This window comes from Epinephelus lanceolatus, chromosome 8, assembly GCF_041903045.1.
Source record: "Epinephelus lanceolatus isolate andai-2023 chromosome 8, ASM4190304v1, whole genome shotgun sequence".
Classification (NCBI taxonomy): Eukaryota; Metazoa; Chordata; class Actinopteri; order Perciformes; family Serranidae; genus Epinephelus; species Epinephelus lanceolatus.
In genome coordinates, this window is record NC_135741.1 from 299,648 (window position 1) to 319,725 (window position 20,078).

Sequence of the window (20,078 nt, forward strand, 5' to 3'; positions counted from 1 at the left end):
CTGACTGTGTGTGTTTGGTCCTGACCGTGTGTTTGGTCCTGACTGTGTGTTTGGTCCTGACTGTGTGTGTTTGGTCCTGACTGTGTGTTTGGTCCTGACTGTGTGTTTGGTCCTGACTGTGTGTGTTTGGTCCTGACTGTGTGTGTTTGGTCCTGACCGTGTGTGTTTGGTCCTGACCGTGTGTGTTTGGTCCTGACTGTGTGTGTTTGGTCCCGACTGTGTGTGTTTGGTCCTGACCGTGTGTGTTTGGTCCTGACCGTGTGTGTTTGGTCCTGACTGTGTGTGTTTGGTCCTGACCGTATGTTTGGTCCTGACTGTGTGTGTTTGGTCCTGACCGCGTGTTTGGTCCTGACCGTGTGTGTTTGGTCCTGACCGTGTGTGTTTGGTCCTGACCGCGTGTGTTTGGTCCTGATCGTGTGTGTGTTTGGTCCTGACCGTGTGTGTTTGGTCCTGATCGTGTGTGTTTGGTCCTGACTGTGTGTGTTTGGTCCCGACTGTGTGTGTTTGGTCCTGATCGTGTGTGTTTGGTCCCGACTGTGTGTGTTTGGTCCTGATCGTGTGTGTTTGGTCCCGACTGTGTGTGTTTGGTCCTGATCGTGTGTGTTTGGTCCCGACTGTGTGTGTTTGGTCCTGACCGCGTGTTTGGTCCTGACCGTGTGTGTTTGGTCCCGACTGTGTGTGTTTGGTCCTGATCGTGTGTGTTTGGTCCCGACTGTGTGTGTTTGGTCCCGATCGTGTGTGTTTGGTCCTGACCGTGTGTGTTTGGTCCCGACTGTGTGTGTTTGGTCCCGACCGTGTGTGTTTGGTCCTGACCGTGTATGTTTGGTCCTGACCGTGTGTGTTTGGTCCTGACCGTGTGTGTTTGGTCCCGACTGTGTGTGTTTGGTCCTGACCGTGTATGTTTGGTCCCGACTGTGTGTGTTTGGTCCTGACCGTGTATGTTTGGTCCCGACTGTGTGTGTTTGGTCCTGACCGTGTGTGTTTGGTCCTGACCGTGTGTGTTTGGTCCCGACCGTGTGTGTTTGGTCCCGACTGTGTGTGTTTGGTCCTGACCGTGTGTGTTTGGTCCTGACCGTGTGTGTTTGGTCCCGACCGTGTGTGTTTGGTCCCGACTGTGTGTGTTTGGTCCTGACCGTGTGTGTTTGGTCCCGACCGCGTGTGTTTGGTCCCGACTGTGTGTGTTTGGTCCTGACCGTGTATGTTTGGTCCCGACTGTGTGTGTTTGGTCCTGACCGTGTGTGTTTGGTCCTGACCGTGTGTGTTTGGTCCCGACCGTGTGTGTTTGGTCCCGACTGTGTGTGTTTGGTCCCGACTGTGTGTGTTTGGTCCCGACCGTGTGTTTGAGGGTGTGACAGTGAAAATAATCCGGGGAGCGGTCCGAGCATTGTGAGTGGATCCTCCTGAGCTGATGTGGCAGCTGTGAGCTCCGTCTCAAATCCTGACTAATGCTTCAACTCAGGCCAAATGTGCTGTGAGGATGGTCGCCATGCCTGTTTGTTGACATCATGGTTTAGTTCAGGTCTGACTCTGGGCTCCACTCACAGCACTGGCTGCAGGAGAGGACATGATGCCACATTATATTCATGTCTGCTGATGTGTTTAATATTTGTCTTCATGTTCATGTTGAGTGTCTGCTGACAGATACTGTTGTCAGTGAGACACACACACCGTCCTGCTGACACTAACACTCAGTACAGCACCATGTGTGGATTAATCCGCTACTGAAAATAGTCCCTGACAGAGGTCCTGTATCCTCCTGTTGGTCTGATGGTGTAACTGGATGTTATACCTGAGTGATGTTATCAGCCTCACAGATCTGGGTCAGAACAAACCTGCTGCACCTCCTGGTGAGGACGGGAGTCACCTAATGACTCGATATCATCAGGAGACAGTGTCACTGGGGTTTATCACATTTTGTTGTATTGTGGTAACATATACTGTGATTTATCACGTGTTGTGTCTCAGATGTCTCGGTTCCTAGATATGGCAGAGTTTGGAGAAGCTGCTCGCTACCTCCGTCTCACCAACCTGGAGCAGCTGGCTGCCAAGGCCCTGGCTTTTGATGGTACGTATTTATACCGCCTTTTGGGCTGTCGACCAGACGTTGGTCGACCACAAAGGTCATTAGTCGGCAAGATTTTGTTGGGTCCCTTAATCACAGAAATAAACAACAAAAACAAAAACCATGAAACTCTATCAGGAGCTGTGCCCTGTCAGAATAAACCCAAACCTATATGACTGGACCATGTATGACTTAACTTTGAAAGGACAGACACAGGAAGTGTCCACGCTCAGCAGTCAGACAGGAGTCAGGTTAATCTCCAGGGCTGGTACCTGCAGTTATTCCACAGGCTAGTTAATAACATGTCGGGCAGGAAATCCAAAGTGTGGGATCATTTTGAGAAGGTGAAGGACGCAGGTCTGACCTCTACTGTACACAGGGTAAAAACTGTGTGATGTCATTCTCCCAGGTACGAAGCGTGTGTGGATGCCTGATGATGTGGAAGCGTACATTGAGGTCGAGGTTAAAGAGCTGAACGGAGATAAAACCACGGTGGAGACCAAAGACGGACGGGTAAGTGTCCCAATAATAGGCTGTTTGATTTAATGTGAATCATTCATGATTCAGTCGTCACATTCAGAAGTCACTCAAGGTCAGTACTGCCGTCTGCTGTAATACAGACATGACATTTATATCAGTCCTGGAGTTCAGGAGCCACTTCATTTCTCTGCTGTCTCTCTGAGCGTCTTCTGGTCTGTCTGTAACCTCTGTGATGTGTGTGTGTGTGTGTTTCAGTTCCTGGTGGTTAAAGAAAACGACCTCCAGCCGATGAACCCTCCAAAGTTTGACATGATCGAGGACATGGCCATGTTGACCCACCTGAACGAGGCGTCCGTCCTCTTCAACATGAAACGGAGGTTCAGCATGTGGATGATCTATGTTAGTGTGTTAGTGGGCGTGGCTTCATGAATCGTTACACACCTGGAAGAAAACAAACAAATGATCTGATTTTTTTTTCTGTCTGTCCGTCCTCTGCTCTCTTCTGTCTGTCCATCTGTCTGTCTTCTCTTGTTTCTTCTACCCGTCTGTCTGTCTGTCTGTCTGTCTGTCATCTCCTGTCTCTTGCACCTGTGTCTCAGACCTACTCCGGTCTGTTCTGCGTGGCTGTCAACCCGTACAAATGGTTGCCGGTCTACTCTGCTGCTGTGGTGGCGGGCTACAAAGGGAGGCGCCGTATAGAGACACCGCCACACATCTACGCCATCGCTGACAACGCCTACATCGACATGCTGCAGAGTGAGTCACCTGTAACCTATGACCTCTGACATTAGCCCTGCCGGCATGGTGAACTGCAACTAACTGGCTCACCATGCTACAAGTCTGTTAGCATGACGCCATCTACTGTTCATCTCTGCTGCGGCTTTATCTCAGTTAAAGGAACGATTTCCAACCAGGGTTCATCCCAGTGTCCCTCCTCCACTCCTCTACCCTCCACTCCTCTACCCTCCACTCCTCAATCCTCCACTCCTCTATCCTCCACTCCTCTATCCTCCACTCCTCTACCCTCCACTCCTCAATCCTCCACTCCTCTATCCTCCACTCCTCTACCCTCCACTCCTCAATCCTCCACTCCTCTATCCTCCACTCCTCTATCCTCCACTCCTCTACCCTCCACTCCTCAATTCTCCACTCCTCTATCCTCCACTCCTCTACCCTCCACTCCTCTATCCTCCACTCCTCTACCCTCCACTCCTCTATCCTCCACTCCTCTACCCTCCACTCCTCTATCCTCCACTCCTCTATCCTCCACTCCTCTACCCTCCACTCCTCTATCCTCCACTCCTCTACCCTCCACTCCTCTACCCTCCACTCCTCTATCCTCCACTCCTCTACCCTCCACTCCTCTATCCTCCACTCCTCTATCCTCCACTCCTCTACCCTCCACTCCTCTACCCTCCACTCCTCTATCCTCCACTCCTCAATCCTCCACTCCTCTATCCTCCACTCCTCTACCCTCCACTCCTCAATCCTCCACTCCTCTACCCTCCACTCCTCTACCCTCCACTCCTCAATCCTCCACTCCTCTACCCTCCACTCCTCTACCCTCCACTCCTCAATCCTCCACTCCTCTACCCTCCACTCCTCTACCCTCCACTCCTCAATCCTCCACTCCTCTATCCTCCACTCCTCTACCCTCCACTCCTCTATCCTCCACTCCTCTATCCTCCACTCCTCTACCCTCCACTCCTCTATCCTCCACTCCTCTATCCTCCATCACTCGTTAGAGACCTGCCTTCTTGAAGGACGTCTTGATTCCTTTATTGTGCTTTTAGGAGTCAAGGAGGGAGGAAGGAGGAGTGAGGAAACACGAGAGCTGCCTTTACAGAAGTTATTTGCGACCGACACGACTTCTTATTGAACATATAAAATAATCTGGAATAATTCCTTTGACGACAGGGCTCGTCCTCTGGTCCTGGAAATGTTCATGTTTTCTCCTTGGCTGTTTGTTGACATGATTTTTATTTGTGTCTGCAGATCGAGAGAACCAGTCCATGTTGATCACGTGAGTCAGATCAGATTCAACGTGACGGGCTGCAGAGTTTACTTTTCTGACAAATTTGAATTTACACATTTTTAATTTAAATTTAAGTGCAGTGTAATATTGGTGAAAGTGTGTGTGTGTGTGTGTGTTGTGTCGTCCTGTCAGCGGTGAGTCCGGCGCAGGAAAGACAGTCAACACAAAGAGGGTGATTCAGTACTTTGCCATCATCGCTGCTCTGGGAGAGAACGTGAAGAAAGGAGTGAGTCATGTTTCTCTTTATGCAACATTTATTAATACTCTCCGTTTACTTTTTCTATGAGGGTCAATTATTTCCTCAATTAATTAATTGATCTGTCTTTTGGTCTGTAAAATGTCAGAATGGTGAAAACTGTAGATCAGAGCTGAGGCAGCGTCCTCACGTGTCTCGTGTCATCAGCTCAGCTTCACAGAGCCGCAGAGAACATTTAAACATCGACTCTGACTTATTATCACATTAGTTTGAGATTCATTTAATAGCTGCACTAAGTTACCTGTCTGTCTTTCTGTCTGTCCAACTGTCCATCTGTCTGTCTGTCTGTCCTCAGGGATCTTTAGAGGACCAAATCATCGAAGCCAATCCGGCCATGGAGGCCTTCGGCAACGCCAAAACCATCCGTAACGACAACTCCTCTCGCTTTGTGAGTTAAATGAAGTCAGTGTGAGGCAGAGCAGGGGGCGGAGCAGGGGGCGGAGCAGAGGACAACGTCCTCACTCGTCTGTCTTTGTGTATCTCAGGGGAAGTTCATCAGGATTCATTTTGGGCCAACAGGGAGGCTGGCGTCTGCCGACATCGACATCTGTGAGTCACAGTTATCTCAGTGTGACTGTGTGTGAACACCCTTTAAAATACACACAGCAGCAACACACTGACCTCTGACCTCTGCTTTGATTTGGCTGCAAATATAAATGTAGTCATTCTATATATAACAGTCCTGCAGTACACCAGTGTGTTACTGTGTGTGTTACTGCGTGTGTTACTGTGTTACTGCGTGTGTTACTATGTTACTGCATGTTTTACTGTGTTACTGCGTGTGTTACTATGTTACTGCATGTGTTATTGCGTGTGTTACTGTGTGTGTGTTACTGCATGTGTTACTGCGTGTGTTACTGCATGTGTTACTGTGTGTGTGTTACTGCGTGCGTTACTGTGCGTGTTACTGCGTGTGTTACTGTGTGTGTTACTGTGCGTGTTACTGCGTGTGTTACTGTGTGTGTGTTACTGCGTGCGTTACTGCGTGCGTTACTGTGCGTGTTACGGCGTGTGTTACTGTGTGTGTTACTGCGTGTGTTACTGCGTGTGTTACTGCATGTGTTACTGTGTGTGTTACTGCATGTGTTACTGCGTGTGTTACTGCGTGCGTTACTGTGTGTGTTACTGCGTGTGTTACTGCGTGCGTTACTGTGTGTGTTACTGCGTGTGTTACTGCGTGTGTTACTGCATGTGTTACTGCGTGTGTTACTGCGTGTGTTACTGTGTTACTGCGTGTGTTACTATGTTACTGCATGTTTTACTGTGTTACTGCGTGTGTTACTATGTTACTGCATGTGTTATTGCGTGTGTTACTGTGTGTGTGTTACTGCATGTGTTACTGCGTGTGTTACTGCATGTGTTACTGTGTGTGTGTTACTGCGTGCGTTACTGTGCGTGTTACTGCGTGTGTTACTGTGTGTGTTACTGTGCGTGTTACTGCGTGTTACTGTGTGTGTGTTACTGCGTGCGTTACTGCGTGCGTTACTGTGCGTGTTACTGTGTGTGTTACTGCGTGTGTTACTGCGTGTGTTACTGCATGTGTTACTGTGTGTGTGTTACTGCGTGTGTTACTGCGTGTGTTACTGCGTGCGTTACTGTGTGTGTTACTGTGTGTGTTACTGCGTGTGTTACTGCGTGCGTTACTGTGTGTGTTACTGTGTGTGTTACTGCGTGTGTTACTGCATGTGTTACTGTGTGTGTTACTGCGTGTGTTACTGCGTGCGTTACTGTGTGTGTTACTGTGTGTGTTACTGCGTGTGTTACTGCATGCGTTACTGTGTGTGTTAATGTGTGTGTTAATGTGTGTGTTTGATCAGATCTTCTGGAAAAGTCCAGAGTGGTGTTCCAGCAGCCTGCAGAGAGAAGCTACCACATCTACTACCAGATCCTGTCCAATTACAAGCCAGAGCTACAAGGTGACTCCACCCACAACCACCTACCTGTCCAACAACCTGTCCAACAACCCGTCCAACAACCTGTCCAACAACCCGTCCAACAACCCGTCCAACAACCTGTCCAATAACCTGTCCACCTACCTCTCCAACAACCTGTCCAATAACCTGTCCACCTACCTCTCCAACTACCTGTCCACCTACCTGTCCAACTACCTGTCCAACTACCTGTCCAATAACCTGTCCAACTACCTGTCCACCTACTTGTCCACCTACCTGTCCAATAACCTGTCCAACTACCTGTCCAATAACCTGTCCACCTACCTGTCCAACTACCTGTCCAATAACCTGTCCACCTACCTCTCCAACAACCTGTCCAACTACCTGTCCAATAACCTGTCCACCTACTTGTCCACCTACCTGTCCAACAACCTGTCCAACTACCTGTCCAATAACCTGTCCAACTACCTGTCCAATAACCTGTCCAACTACCTGTCCAACTACCTGTCCAACTACCTGTCCAATAACCTGTCCATGTCCTGTCCAACAACCTGTCCACCTACCTGTCCAACAACCTGTCCATGTCCTGTCCAATAACCTGTCCACCTACCTGTCCAATAACCTGTCCAACTGCCTGTCCAATAACCTGTCCAACTACCTGTCCACCTACCTGTCCAACAACCTGTCCAACTACCTGTCCAATAACCTGTCCAACTACCTGTCCAATAACCTGTCCAACTACCTGTCCACCTACCTGTCCAACAACCTGTCCAACTACCTGTCCAATAACCTGTCCAACTGCCTGTCCAACTACCTGTCCAACAACCTGTCCAATAACCTGTCCAACTGCCTGTCCAATAACCTGTCCACCTACCTGTCCACCTACTTGTCCACCTACCTGTCCAACAACCTGTCCAACAACCTGTCCACCTACCTGTCCAACTACCTGTCCAATAACCTGTCCAACTACCTGTCCAATAACCTGTCCACCTACCTGTCCACCTACCTGCCCAATAACCTGTCCACCTACCTGTCCAATAACCTGTCCAACTACCTGTCCAATAACCTGTCCAATAACCTGTCTATCAACCTGTCCAATAACCTGTCCAACTACCTGTCCAACAACCTGTCCAACTACCTGTCCAATAACCTGTCTAACAACCTGTCCACCTACCTGTCCAACTACCTGTCCAATAACCTGTCCACCTACCTGTCCAACTACCTGTCCAATAACCTGTCCACCTACCTCTCCAACAACCTGTCCAACTACCTGTCCAATAACCTGTCCACCTACTTGTCCACCTACCTGTCCAACAACCTGTCCAACTACCTGTCCAATAACCTGTCCAACTACCTGTCCAATAACCTGTCCAACTACCTGTCCAACTACCTGTCCAACTACCTGTCCAATAACCTGTCCATGTCCTGTCCAACAACCTGTCCACCTACCTGTCCAACAACCTGTCCATGTTCTGTCCAATAACCTGTCCACCTACCTGTCCAATAACCTGTCCAACTGCCTGTCCAATAACCTGTCCAACTACCTGTCCACCTACCTGTCCAACAACCTGTCCAACTACCTGTCCAATAACCTGTCCAACTACCTGTCCAATAACCTGTCCAACTACCTGTCCACCTACCTGTCCAACAACCTGTCCAACTACCTGTCCAATAACCTGTCCAACTGCCTGTCCAACTACCTGTCCAACAACCTGTCCAATAACCTGTCCAACTACCTGTCCAATAACCTGTCTAACAACCTGTCCACCTACCTGTCCAACTACCTGTCCAATAACCTGTCCACCTACCTGTCCAATAACCTGTCCAGCTACCTGTCCAATAACCTGTCCAACAACCTGTCCACCTACCTGTCCATGTCCTGTCCAACAACCTGTCCAACAACCGTCCAATAACCTGTCCAACTACCTGTCCAACAACCTGTCCATGTCCTGTCCAACAACCTGTCCAACAACCTGTCCATGTCCTGTCTACCTACCTGTCCAACTACCTGTCCAACTACTGTATTGCGGAGTTTTGCACAGCAGTGACCGGATCTTTCCTCCCAAACCACAAAAAAATGTGATGGCACAACAGTCTAACTCCAACTACCTGTCCAACAACCTGTCCAACAACCTGTCCACCTACCTGTCCAACAACCTGTCCAATAACCTGTCCAACTACCTGTCCAATAATCTGTCTAACAACCTGTCCAACTACCTGTCCAATAACCTGTCCACCTACCTGTCCAACTACCTGTCCAATAACCTGTCTAACAACCTGTCCACCTACCTGTCCAATAACCTGTCCAACTACCTGTCCAATAACCTGTCCAATAACCTGTCCACCTACCTGTCCAACAACCTGTCCACCTACCTGTCCAAATACCTGTCCACCTACCTGTCCAACAACCTGTCCACCTACCTGTCCATGTCCTGTCCAATAACCTGTCCAACTACCTGTCCAATAACCTGTCCACCTACCTGTCCAACTACCTGTCCACCTACCTGTCCATGTCCTGTCCAACTACCTGTCCAACAACCATCCAATAACCTGTCCAACTACCTGTCCAACAACCTGTCCAACTGCCTGTCCAACAACCTGTCCAACAACCTGTCCACCTACCTGTCCAACAACCTGTCCAATAACCTGTCCAACAACCTGTCCAATAATCTGTCTAACAACCTGTCCAACTACCTGTCCAATAACCTGTCCACCTACCTGTCCAACTACCTGTCCAATAACCTGTCTAACAACCTGTCCACCTACCTGTCCAACTACCTGTCCAATAACCTGTCCAATAACCTGTCCACCTACCTGTCCAACAACCTGTCCAACTACCTGTCCAATAACCTGTCCAATAACCTGTCCACCTACCTGTCCAACAACCTGTCCACCTACCTGTCCAAATACCTGTCCAATAACCTGTCCAATAACCTGTCCAACTACCTGTCCAATAACCTGTCCAATAACCTGTCCACTTACCTGTCCAATAACCTGTCCAGCTACCTGTCCAATAACCTGTCCACCTACCTGTCCATGTCCTGTCCAACAACCTGTCCAACAACCGTCCAATAACCTGTCCAACTACCTCTCCAACAACCTGTCCATGTCCTGTCCAACAACCTGTCCAACAACCTGTGCATGTCCTGTCCACCTACCTGTCCAACAACCTGTCCACCTACCTGTCCAATAACCTGTCCAACTACCTGTCCAACAACCTGTCCATGTCCTGTCCAACAACCTGTCCAACAACCTGTGCATGTCCTGTCCACCTACCTGTCCAACAACCTGTCCACCTACCTGTCCAATAACCTGTCCAACAACCTGTCCAACTGCCTGTCCAACAACCTGTCCAATAACCTGTCCAACTACCTGTCCAATAACCTGTCCACCTACCTGTCCAACAACCTGTCCAACAACCTGTCCACCTACCTGTCCAACAACCTGTCCAATAACCTGTCCAACAACCTGTCCAATAATCTGTCTAACAACCTGTCCAACTACCTGTCCAATAACCTGTCCACCTACCTGTCCAACTACCTGTCCAATAACCTGTCTAACAACCTGTCCACCTACCTGTCCAACTACCTGTCCAATAACCTGTCCACCTACCTGTCCAACAACCTGTCCAACTACCTGTCCAATAACCTGTCCAATAACCTGTCCACCTACCTGTCCAACAACCTGTCCACCTACCTGTCCAAATACCTGTCCAATAACCTGTCCAATAACCTGTCCACTTACCTGTCCAATAACCTGTCCAGCTACCTGTCCAACTACCTGTCCAATAACCTGTCCAATAACCTGTCCACTTACCTGTCCAATAACCTGTCCAGCTACCTGTCCAATAACCTGTCCACCTACCTGTCCATGTCCTGTCCAACAACCTGTCCAACAACCGTCCAATAACCTGTCCAACTACCTCTCCAACAACCTGTCCATGTCCTGTCCAACAACCTGTCCAACAACCTGTGCATGTCCTGTCCACCTACCTGTCCAACAACCTGTCCACCTACCTGTCCAATAACCTGTCCAACTACCTGTCCAACAACCTGTCCATGTCCTGTCCAACAACCTGTCCAACAACCTGTGCATGTCCTGTCCACCTACCTGTCCAACAACCTGTCCACCTACCTGTCCAATAACCTGTCCAACAACCTGTCCAACTACCTGTCCAATAACCTGTCTAACAACCTGTCCAACTAACTGTCCAATAACCTGTCAACCTAACTGTCCAACTACCTGTCCAATAACCTGTCCAACTACCTGTCCAATAACCTGTCCACCTACCTGTCCAACTACCTGTCCAACTACTGTATTGCGGAGTTTTGCACAGCAGTGACCGGATCTTTCCTCCCAAACCACAAAAAAATGTGATGGCACAACAGTCTAACTCCAACTACCTGTCCAACAACCTGTCCAACAACCTGTCCACCTACCTGTCCAACAACCTGTCCAACTACCTGTCCAATAATCTGTCTAACAACCTGTCCAACTACCTGTCCAATAACTTGTCCACCTACCTGTCCAACTACCTGTCCAATAACCTGTCTAACAACCTGTTCACCTACCTGTCCAACTACCTGTCCAATAACCTGTCCAACAACCTGTCCACCTACCTGTCCAATAACCTGTCCAACTACCTGTCCAATAACCTGTTCACCTACCTGTCCACCTACCTGTCCATGTCCTGTCCAACAACCTGTCCAACAACCGTCCAATAACCTGTCCAACTACCTGTCCAACAACCTGTCCATGTCCTGTCCAACAACCTGTCCAACAACCTGTCCATGTCCTGTCCACCTACCTGTCCAACAACCTGCCCAACTACCTGTCCAATTACCTGTCCAACTACCTGTCCAATAACCTGTCCAACTACCTGTCCAATAACCTGTCTAACAACCTGTCCAATAACCTGTCTAACAACCTGTCCACCTACCTCTCCAATAACCTGTCCAACAACCTGTCCACCTACCTGCCCAATAACCTGTCCAACTACCTGTCCAATAACCTGTCTAACAACCTGTCCACCTACCTGTCCAATAACCTGTCCAACAACCTGTCCAACTACCTGTCCAATAACCTGTCTAACAACCTGTCCAACTACCTGTCCAATAACCTGTCCACCTACCTGTCCAACTACCTGTCCAATAACCTGTCCAACTACCTGTCCAATAACCTGTCCACCTACCTGTCCAACTACCTGGGACTCCGGAGTTTTTTTCGGACCTAATTGTATTGCGGAGTTTTGCACAGCAGTGACCGGATCTTTCCTCCCAAACCACAAAAAAATGTGATGGCACAACAGTCTAACTCCAACAACCTGTCCAACAACCTGTCCAACAACCTGTCCAACTACCTGTCCAATAACCTGTCTAACAACCTGTCCAACTACCTGTCCAATAACCTGTCCACCTACCTGTCCAACTACCTGTCCAATAACCTGTCTAACAACCTGTCCACCTACCTGTCTAACTACCTGTCCAATAACCTGTCCAACAACCTGTCCACCTACCTGTCCAATAACCTGTCCAACTACCTGTCCAATAACCTGTCCACCTACCTGTCCAACAACCTGTCCACCTACCTGTCCATGTCCTGTCCAACAACCTGTCCAACAACCGTCCAATAACCTGTCCAACTACCTGTCCAACAACCTGTCCATGTCCTGTCCAACAACCTGTCCAACAACCTGTCCATGTCCTGTCCACCTACCTGTCCAACAACCTGTCCAACTACCTGTCCAATAACCTGTCCAACTACCTGTCCAATAACCTGTCTAACAACCTGTCCAATAACCTGTCTAACAACCTGTCCACCTACCTGTCCAATAACCTGTCCAACAACCTGTCCACCTACCTGCCCAATAACCTGTCCAACTACCTGTCCAATAACCTGTCTAACAACCTGTCCACCTACCTGTCCAATAACCTGTCCAACAACCTGTCCAACTACCTGTCCAATAACCTGTCTAACAACCTGTCCAACAACCGTCCAATAACCTGTCCAACTACCTGTCCAACAACCTGTCCATGTCCTGTCCAACAACCTGTCCAACAACCTGTCCATGTCCTGTCCACCTACCTGTCCAACAACCTGTCCAACTACCTGTCCAATAACCTGTCCAACTACCTGTCCAATAACCTGTCTAACAACCTGTCCAATAACCTGTCTAACAACCTGTCCACCTACCTGTCCAATAACCTGTCCAACAACCTGTCCACCTACCTGCCCAATAACCTGTCCAACTACCTGTCCAATAACCTGTCTAACAACCTGTCCACCTACCTGTCCAATAACCTGTCCAACAACCTGTCCAACTACCTGTCCAATAACCTGTCTAACAACCTGTCCAACTACCTGTCCAATAACCTGTCCACCTACCTGTCCAACTACCTGTCCAATAACCTGTCCAACTACCTGTCCAATAACCTGTCCACCTACCTGTCCAACTACCTGGGACTCCGGAGTTTTTTTCGGACCTAATTGTATTGCGGAGTTTTGCACAGCAGTGACCGGATCTTTCCTCCCAAACCACAAAAAAATGTGATGGCACAACAGTCTAACTCCACCTACCTGTCCAACAACCTGTCCACCCACCTGTCCAACTACCTGTCCAATAACCTGTCCACCTACCTGTCCAACTACCTGTCCAATAACCTGTCCAACTACCTGTCCAATAACCTGTCCACCCACCTGTCCAACTACCTGTCCAACTACCTGGGACTCCGGAGTTTTTTTCGGACCTAATTGTATTGCGGAGTTTTGCACAGCAGTGACCGGATCTTTCCTCCCAAACCACAAAAAAATGTGATGGCACAACAGTCTCCTTCAGTACATTATTCTATGCTTTCTTTTGATTAGAATAGAATAGAATAGAATATAATGTCTATAGCCTTACTGTTGTGTACAGCCTTTATAGACTGAGCTGAGTAGTGATGAGCGGGTCGACCCGTACCCACACAGACAGTCAGACATACAGACAGACAGACAGTCAGACACAGACAGACACACAGACACACAGACAGACACACAGACAGACAGACACACAGACAGACAGGTATCTGACTCACCTGTCTTGATGCAGCAGTCTGTCTGTCCCTCATCATGGTGTCTCTCTCTCTCTGACATGTTGACAGAACTCTTCTCCTCCCTCCGCCATCTTTGCTGTGATGTAGCTTCTCTGACATCATTAGCAACACCTGCTAACAAGCTAACTGTCAAACATGCTAACTTCGGCTTGTTAGTTTTCAGACCGGAGTTTGATTACCGGGTGACGTCATAGGATGTTCTCCGTGTCCCGTGTCGGTGAGCCGTGATGTCACTCCATGTCAGTGACGATACCTGTCCGTTATTTAATGACTCCACCTTCACCTGGTCTCCACTGTCAGGCTGCAGTACTATGTTCGACCACACAGTGACAAAGGGGGGCGCTGTTTCTATTCAATTCAGTTCAATCAGCTTTATTAACATTTCATAATTACAGTTTAACACAGAGACTTAAATTAACTGCAGTGGAAATACCAGGGAATTAAACGATTAAAGAAATAATTAACAACAGTGTTTTCCAACAGAAACACAGACACAGATTAAAAATTAAAACTCATGAAGTGAGTAAATAAAAGGTAGTGTTGATCTGTGTGTTAATGTGTTGTGCTGTGACACACACTGATATAGGCTATATTAATGTATCTGTGGAGCTGTGCCATGCAGCAGGCAGGAGCGGGGCCCCGGGCGTGTTGACCCCTGGTGTCACAGACTGGCTCAGGGGACGACTGTCTCCTGCTGTAATAACGAGGTTGTCCTGTGTTGCAGACATGCTGCTGGTGACCACCAACCCGTACGACTACATGTTCTGCTCTCAGGGTGTGACCACAGTGGCCGGGATCAATGACGGAGAGGAGCTGAAGCTCACCGATGTAACAAACACACTCTTCACCACCAAATAACACACACACACACACACACACACACACTATTGTCTGATAACATATAAACGATGTGTGTGTGCACGCAGCACGCCATGGACACGCTGGGCTTCACTCCAGAGGAGAAGTACGGCTGCTACAAGATTGTCGGAGCCATCATGCACTTTGGTAACATGAAGTTCAAGAAGAGGCAGAGAGAGGAGCAGGCCGAGGCCGACGGCACAGAGAGTAAGACGAGTTATACAGATACAGTAATTATCCTGTCTCATATTTACAGCACATTAAAACATACACAAAGAAAAGCATTAGGATCACATTAAAAACAAACAGCAAAAAAAGGGAAATCAGTGTAGACTGGATAAAATACCATGTCATCTTTACAGAGGTGTGTGTGTTTTGTGTGTGTGTGTGTGTGTTTAGGTGTGGATAAGGCGGCCTATCTGATGGGCATCAACTCTGCCGACCTGCTGAAAGGCCTCCTGAACCCCCGCGTCAAAGTCGGCCACGAGTTCATCGTTAAAGGACAGACTGTCGAACAGGTAACCGATCAATCAATCTCTTGTACCTGTTGTGTCTGTGGTCCATCATGCTAACAACCGATCCATTAAACAAAGACTCTGATTGGCTGTCTTACAGGTGAACTTCGCCGTGGCGGCTCTGGCCAAAGCCACCTACGACCGAATGTTTAAGTGGTTGGTGAGCCACATCAACTCGTCCTTATACACCACTTTGCCCCGACAGTATTTCATCGGGGTCCTCGACATCGCCGGCTTCGAGATCTTTGAGGTAAAGACGAGAGTCACAGAGTCAACTTCTGTCTGAGGTTTTGGATCCAAACCACATGAGCAGTGACTTGGCAGACTGTAGACTGTCACTTTGGATCTTTCTGTGAGCTGTTTCTGGAAAGTTTACGTCACATTATATTTTATTCAAAGTTGTGCAGGGTAAGAGTTTTAAAGACTAATACCAATATGTGCCATTCAGTTTTACAGTTCTTCTGTTAAAATCATTTAAATGAATAAATGCATCTTTCTTGGTGGAGCGCAGAGCTTTGAAGGTGAGTTTTAAGAGGCTGGTGGAACCACTGACTGTCTGACAGCACCTTCACAAAGACTTCAACATGATCACAGACAATCCAGATGAACAGAATCTGATTTGTGGGCGTTGCTTTGATGAATGAATCTTGGCTCCGCCCCTTCCTGCCTTTGACCCTACAGAGACGTATCGTCTGTCTCTTTCTGCAGTTCAATAACTTTGAGCAGCTGTGTATCAACTTCACCAACGAGAAGCTGCAGCAGTTCTTCAACCATCACATGTTCATCCTGGAGCAGGAGGAGTACAAGACCGAGGGCATCGAGTGGACCTTCATAGACTTCGGCCTGGACCTGCAGGCCTGCATCGACCTCATCGAGAAGGTGTGTATGTCTGACATCATCCAAACGTACTCACCAGGTGGTTATATGTCTCATTAGATGAGGCAGAAGTGTGTAATGATTTCAAATCTGATGAATGAATTATTCTGAATGATCAAAGATATGATCAGAGATTAATCTTGTTTCAGCCCATGGGTATTCTGTCCATCATGGAGGAGGAGTGTATGTTCCCCAAGGCCACAGACAACAGCTTTAAAACCAAACTCTACGACAACCACTTCGGGAAGTCGCCCAACTTCCAGCGGCCACGGCTGGACAAGAAGCGCAAATATGAGACACACTTTGAGTTGGTTCATTACGCCGGCGTGGTGAGTATCAGCACATGGTGTCATTTTCCTCCTGTTGTTGAAGGGACTTCACTCAGTCTGGATCCAGCTGGAACTGACCAGTATTTATTACAGGTGATCTTACTGCTGGTTCAAGATCAGAAAAAGTGAGCGGTGATATAATTTATGCTGCTATGTAAAAATTTGTTTCTGTTTCCTGATCAGCCTCAGACACAGCTGAGCTATGCAACTATGAAACAACCACTTTTTGTGGCACTGTGCCCTGAGGGAAAACAGTGTCAGGTCGCTTCAAACACCCATGGTTAGTGCCTATAAAGCAGCTGGAAAAACAGTGCATATCACCAACATATATTATTTAAGTTAAAATAACTCAACGCTGACGTTTGGATTCACAGGGGACATGAACAGCGGCGTGCTGGAGGTGAAGCCTGAGTCGGCTCACTGACTCATATCAACCACGATCCTAACCCTAACCAAGTATTTCTGTTGCCTGAACGTAACCACGACCCCGAGGCTGACAGCCTGCACACAAGTGTCAAAATCTGACAAGTAGGGAAGAGATCACATTTTAAAATCAGATTTTTGAGGCCTTTATAAAATTTCATGGTGCTGGACCAGAAAACAGAAACACTGTGGCAGAGCGGGAGCATTTATCGTGTGTCTAATAACACAGCAATGTAACTAATGATGGATTAAATTTCAGGAAGAATAATGGACGTAGCTATGGTGATGTCACTGATTGGTTTGTCAGCTGGTGGGAGCCTGTAGGTGCTGAAGAGAAGAGGCCCAAGGGCGGAGCCTTGGGGAACTTAACAACATGTTTGTTTCCTGTTTGCTGCGTACTGATGGACACAGAGGAGACTGTAGATGATGAGTATTGTATGGCTGATGGTACATCACAGAATGACCTGATGTTTGTCCCTCTGCAGGTGCCGTACAACATCACAGGCTGGTTGGATAAGAACAGAGATCCTCTGAACGAGACGGTGGTGGCTCTGTTCCAGAAATCCTCCAACAAACTCATGGCTGGACTGTTTGAGAACTACGTCAGCTCTGAGATGGGTAATTAACAGAGTTTAAATTACTTACAGAGTGACTAACAAACAGCAAAGACTCGGCACACTCTGGAGACATCAGCTATATAAGTGTGTGTGTGGTGACACTGAGTGTGTTTGTTGTTGTAGCCTGTGATCCGAAGGCTGAAGGCAAACACAGGAAGAGGAAAGCAGCTTCCTTCCAGACAGTGTCACAGCTACATAAGGTCAGTTGGACTGTTGACTCTGCTGCAGGACAATTTGTATGTGAGACACATCCTGAAGATCGCTTCCAACTCTTCTGTCCATCTGTGTGTTTAAATGCAGGAGAATCTAAAGAAGCTGATGGCGAACCTCCGCAGCACTCAGCCTCACTTTGTCCGCTGCATTATCCCCAATGACAACAAGAGTCCAGGTAACCAAACAGCAGCAGCACTGAAAGTCTGCAGGCTCGCCAGCAACCTCGTGTAGCTGCTGTGTCATACCATGAGACTGTCCTCCCCCAGAGAAGTTATCCGTTTGTACAGCAGCTAATTACCACCAGTGTGGTGGTGTGAATTTAAGAACGGCTCCTTTTTCATGAATATTTTCTCTATAAAATATGAAAAAAAAGGTCAACTATCTTTAAATCTTTTATTTTGTCCGACCAAAGGCCCAAAACTCACAGAACATCAGGTCAAAGTCATTGAAAACAGAGAGAAGAGCAGAGTAACGAAACATCAGTGTTCCCCGCGAAGTGAACAAACAGCAGATTGAATATAAAATATCAAAATGATCCTGACGTTCTCGCTGAAGATGTTTGAGGTGTGCTGGTGTGTTTTCCAGGTGTGATCGATCCCTTCATGGTCCTGCACCAGCTGAGGTGTAATGGAGTCCTCGAGGGGATCAGGATCTGCAGGAAGGGCTTTCCAAACCGGATCCTGTACGCTGAGTTCAAACAACGGTCAGTCCCAAACCAAACCAAACTCACACTGAAGCTTCTGTCTCAGGTGTTTCACTGATCTGATGTGAGCTTTAATCCTTCCTCGAGTTTTCACTCCTGCTGAACTTTTGGTCCCAGAACTCTTTGGTAACCCACGTGTGCTTTTCTGTCTCAGTTATCGCATCTTGAATCCTTCTGCGATTCCAGAGGACTCGTTTGTGGACAGCAGGAAAGCCGTGGAGAAACTGCTGGGCTCTCTAGACATCGACCACAACCAGTACAAGTTTGGACACACCAAGGTACAGCACCAGTACTGTGAATAACCACGGTCTAAAGGCAGAGGTGTCGTATGTCGTACAGTTTGTAACATCACTAACTTCAGTTTGGAAAGATAAGATGAAGACTAGATGGTGTTCTGATGATCTATTTCCTCTCAGGTGTTCTTTAAGGCGGGGCTGTTGGGTCAGCTGGAGGACATGAGGGACATCCGTCTGTCTCAGCTCCTCACCATCGTTCAGGCCATGGCCAGAGGGAAGTTGATGAGGGTGCAGCGCGAAAAGATGATGGTGCAAAGGTCAATATGACAACCATCAGAGGAATGAATGACAATATCAAAACTAACTGCAAAGAAATAATTCAGTGGAGGTGATCTGCAGCAAGCTGCCAGAATAAATGTTGGCATTGTACCTTTGTGCAAACCACAGATACATTACGTCTACACATTATCATGTTGCAGATAATGTGCACAACCCCGGCAGTATAGTAACAATGTCAAAAACAACCTTCTTTCTTGGCTAAAAGTCACTAAAAAACAAACAACCAGTTTTGTAGGTTGCTGGTGTTAAACAGTGGTCTGCAGTCTGGCAGGTGTCTCAACCAGGTGTTTCACCATCCACCATCCCCTCCACCTCCTGATGACAGAGTCCGCTCAGATACTACGTCACTTTAGAAACACTGGTATGATATGTATCAAACGTATCTGTAGTTTTCAGAAACGTACAACGCCAACATTTTCTCCTGGTGACTGTTCTGTGATCGGACAAGTTTGACCTCCTCAGTTAGTTGAACGTTCCACTGATCTGAATGTCTGATGGAAGAATGAAAACCTGACTTTGTAAAAACATCAGCTAGACTGTAAAGATGAGCGTGGTCTGTGACTCCTCCCCTCAGGGATGCCATAATGGTGATCCAGTTCAACCTCAGAGCGTACTTTAGTGTGAGGACTTGGCCGTGGATGATGTTGTTCTATAAGCTCCGCCCCCTGCTGCGGAGTGCCCAGATAGAGAAGGAACTGGCTGCTCTCAATGAGGAGTTCAAAAAGTTGAAGGAGGCCTTCGACAGGTGAGTTCGCTGCTTGCTCTCTGTCAACATGGTTATATAAATCAGGACTTCTAAAGTAAAATGTACAACATGAATTTAAATCTGCAGCTCAGAGTTTTTCCTACACTTTGGTTTGTTTATTTTCTCCGTCAGGTCGGAGGTAAAGCGTCGGGAGGCGGAGGAGCGTCAGGTGGATTTGGTTCAGGAGAAAAATGACCTGGCTCTGCAGCTCCAGGCTGTAAGTAAAGCTACTTCACCTCTGCAGAAAAACTCTGCTAACATCCACTAACATCTGGATTTAAGGTTATGATCAGCATTCACACCCAGGACACACGAGTCTTGCAGGTGTTCATCGTGTCTTATCAGCTATGATGGAAACACAACACCAAAGTGACAGCACTATTTTTAGCCCCTTAACCAGCGAGATAC

At 47.9% G+C, this 20,078-nt stretch overlaps 1 protein-coding gene across 1 annotated transcript in view; it reads left to right on the forward strand.

The window, feature by feature from the left end:
• Positions 1–20,078, forward strand: part of LOC117258227 (myosin-7-like) — a 37,676-nt gene that overhangs the window by 3,598 nt on the left and 14,000 nt on the right. Inside the window, exons 2-24 of the mRNA XM_078169684.1 lie at positions 1,966–2,065; positions 2,472–2,575; positions 2,798–2,941; positions 3,142–3,298; positions 4,538–4,565; positions 4,710–4,803; positions 5,129–5,221; positions 5,319–5,382; positions 6,651–6,749; positions 14,541–14,644; positions 14,743–14,881; positions 15,074–15,192; positions 15,290–15,439; positions 15,898–16,068; positions 16,215–16,394; positions 17,303–17,435; positions 17,558–17,634; positions 17,735–17,822; positions 18,233–18,350; positions 18,505–18,628; positions 18,767–18,903; positions 19,500–19,670; positions 19,803–19,887. Coding sequence (XP_078025810.1) covers positions 1,966–2,065; positions 2,472–2,575; positions 2,798–2,941; positions 3,142–3,298; positions 4,538–4,565; positions 4,710–4,803; positions 5,129–5,221; positions 5,319–5,382; positions 6,651–6,749; positions 14,541–14,644; positions 14,743–14,881; positions 15,074–15,192; positions 15,290–15,439; positions 15,898–16,068; positions 16,215–16,394; positions 17,303–17,435; positions 17,558–17,634; positions 17,735–17,822; positions 18,233–18,350; positions 18,505–18,628; positions 18,767–18,903; positions 19,500–19,670; positions 19,803–19,887 — 2,679 coding nt within the window. The remainder of the gene's footprint in view (positions 1–1,965; positions 2,066–2,471; positions 2,576–2,797; positions 2,942–3,141; positions 3,299–4,537; positions 4,566–4,709; positions 4,804–5,128; positions 5,222–5,318; positions 5,383–6,650; positions 6,750–14,540; positions 14,645–14,742; positions 14,882–15,073; positions 15,193–15,289; positions 15,440–15,897; positions 16,069–16,214; positions 16,395–17,302; positions 17,436–17,557; positions 17,635–17,734; positions 17,823–18,232; positions 18,351–18,504; positions 18,629–18,766; positions 18,904–19,499; positions 19,671–19,802; positions 19,888–20,078) is intronic.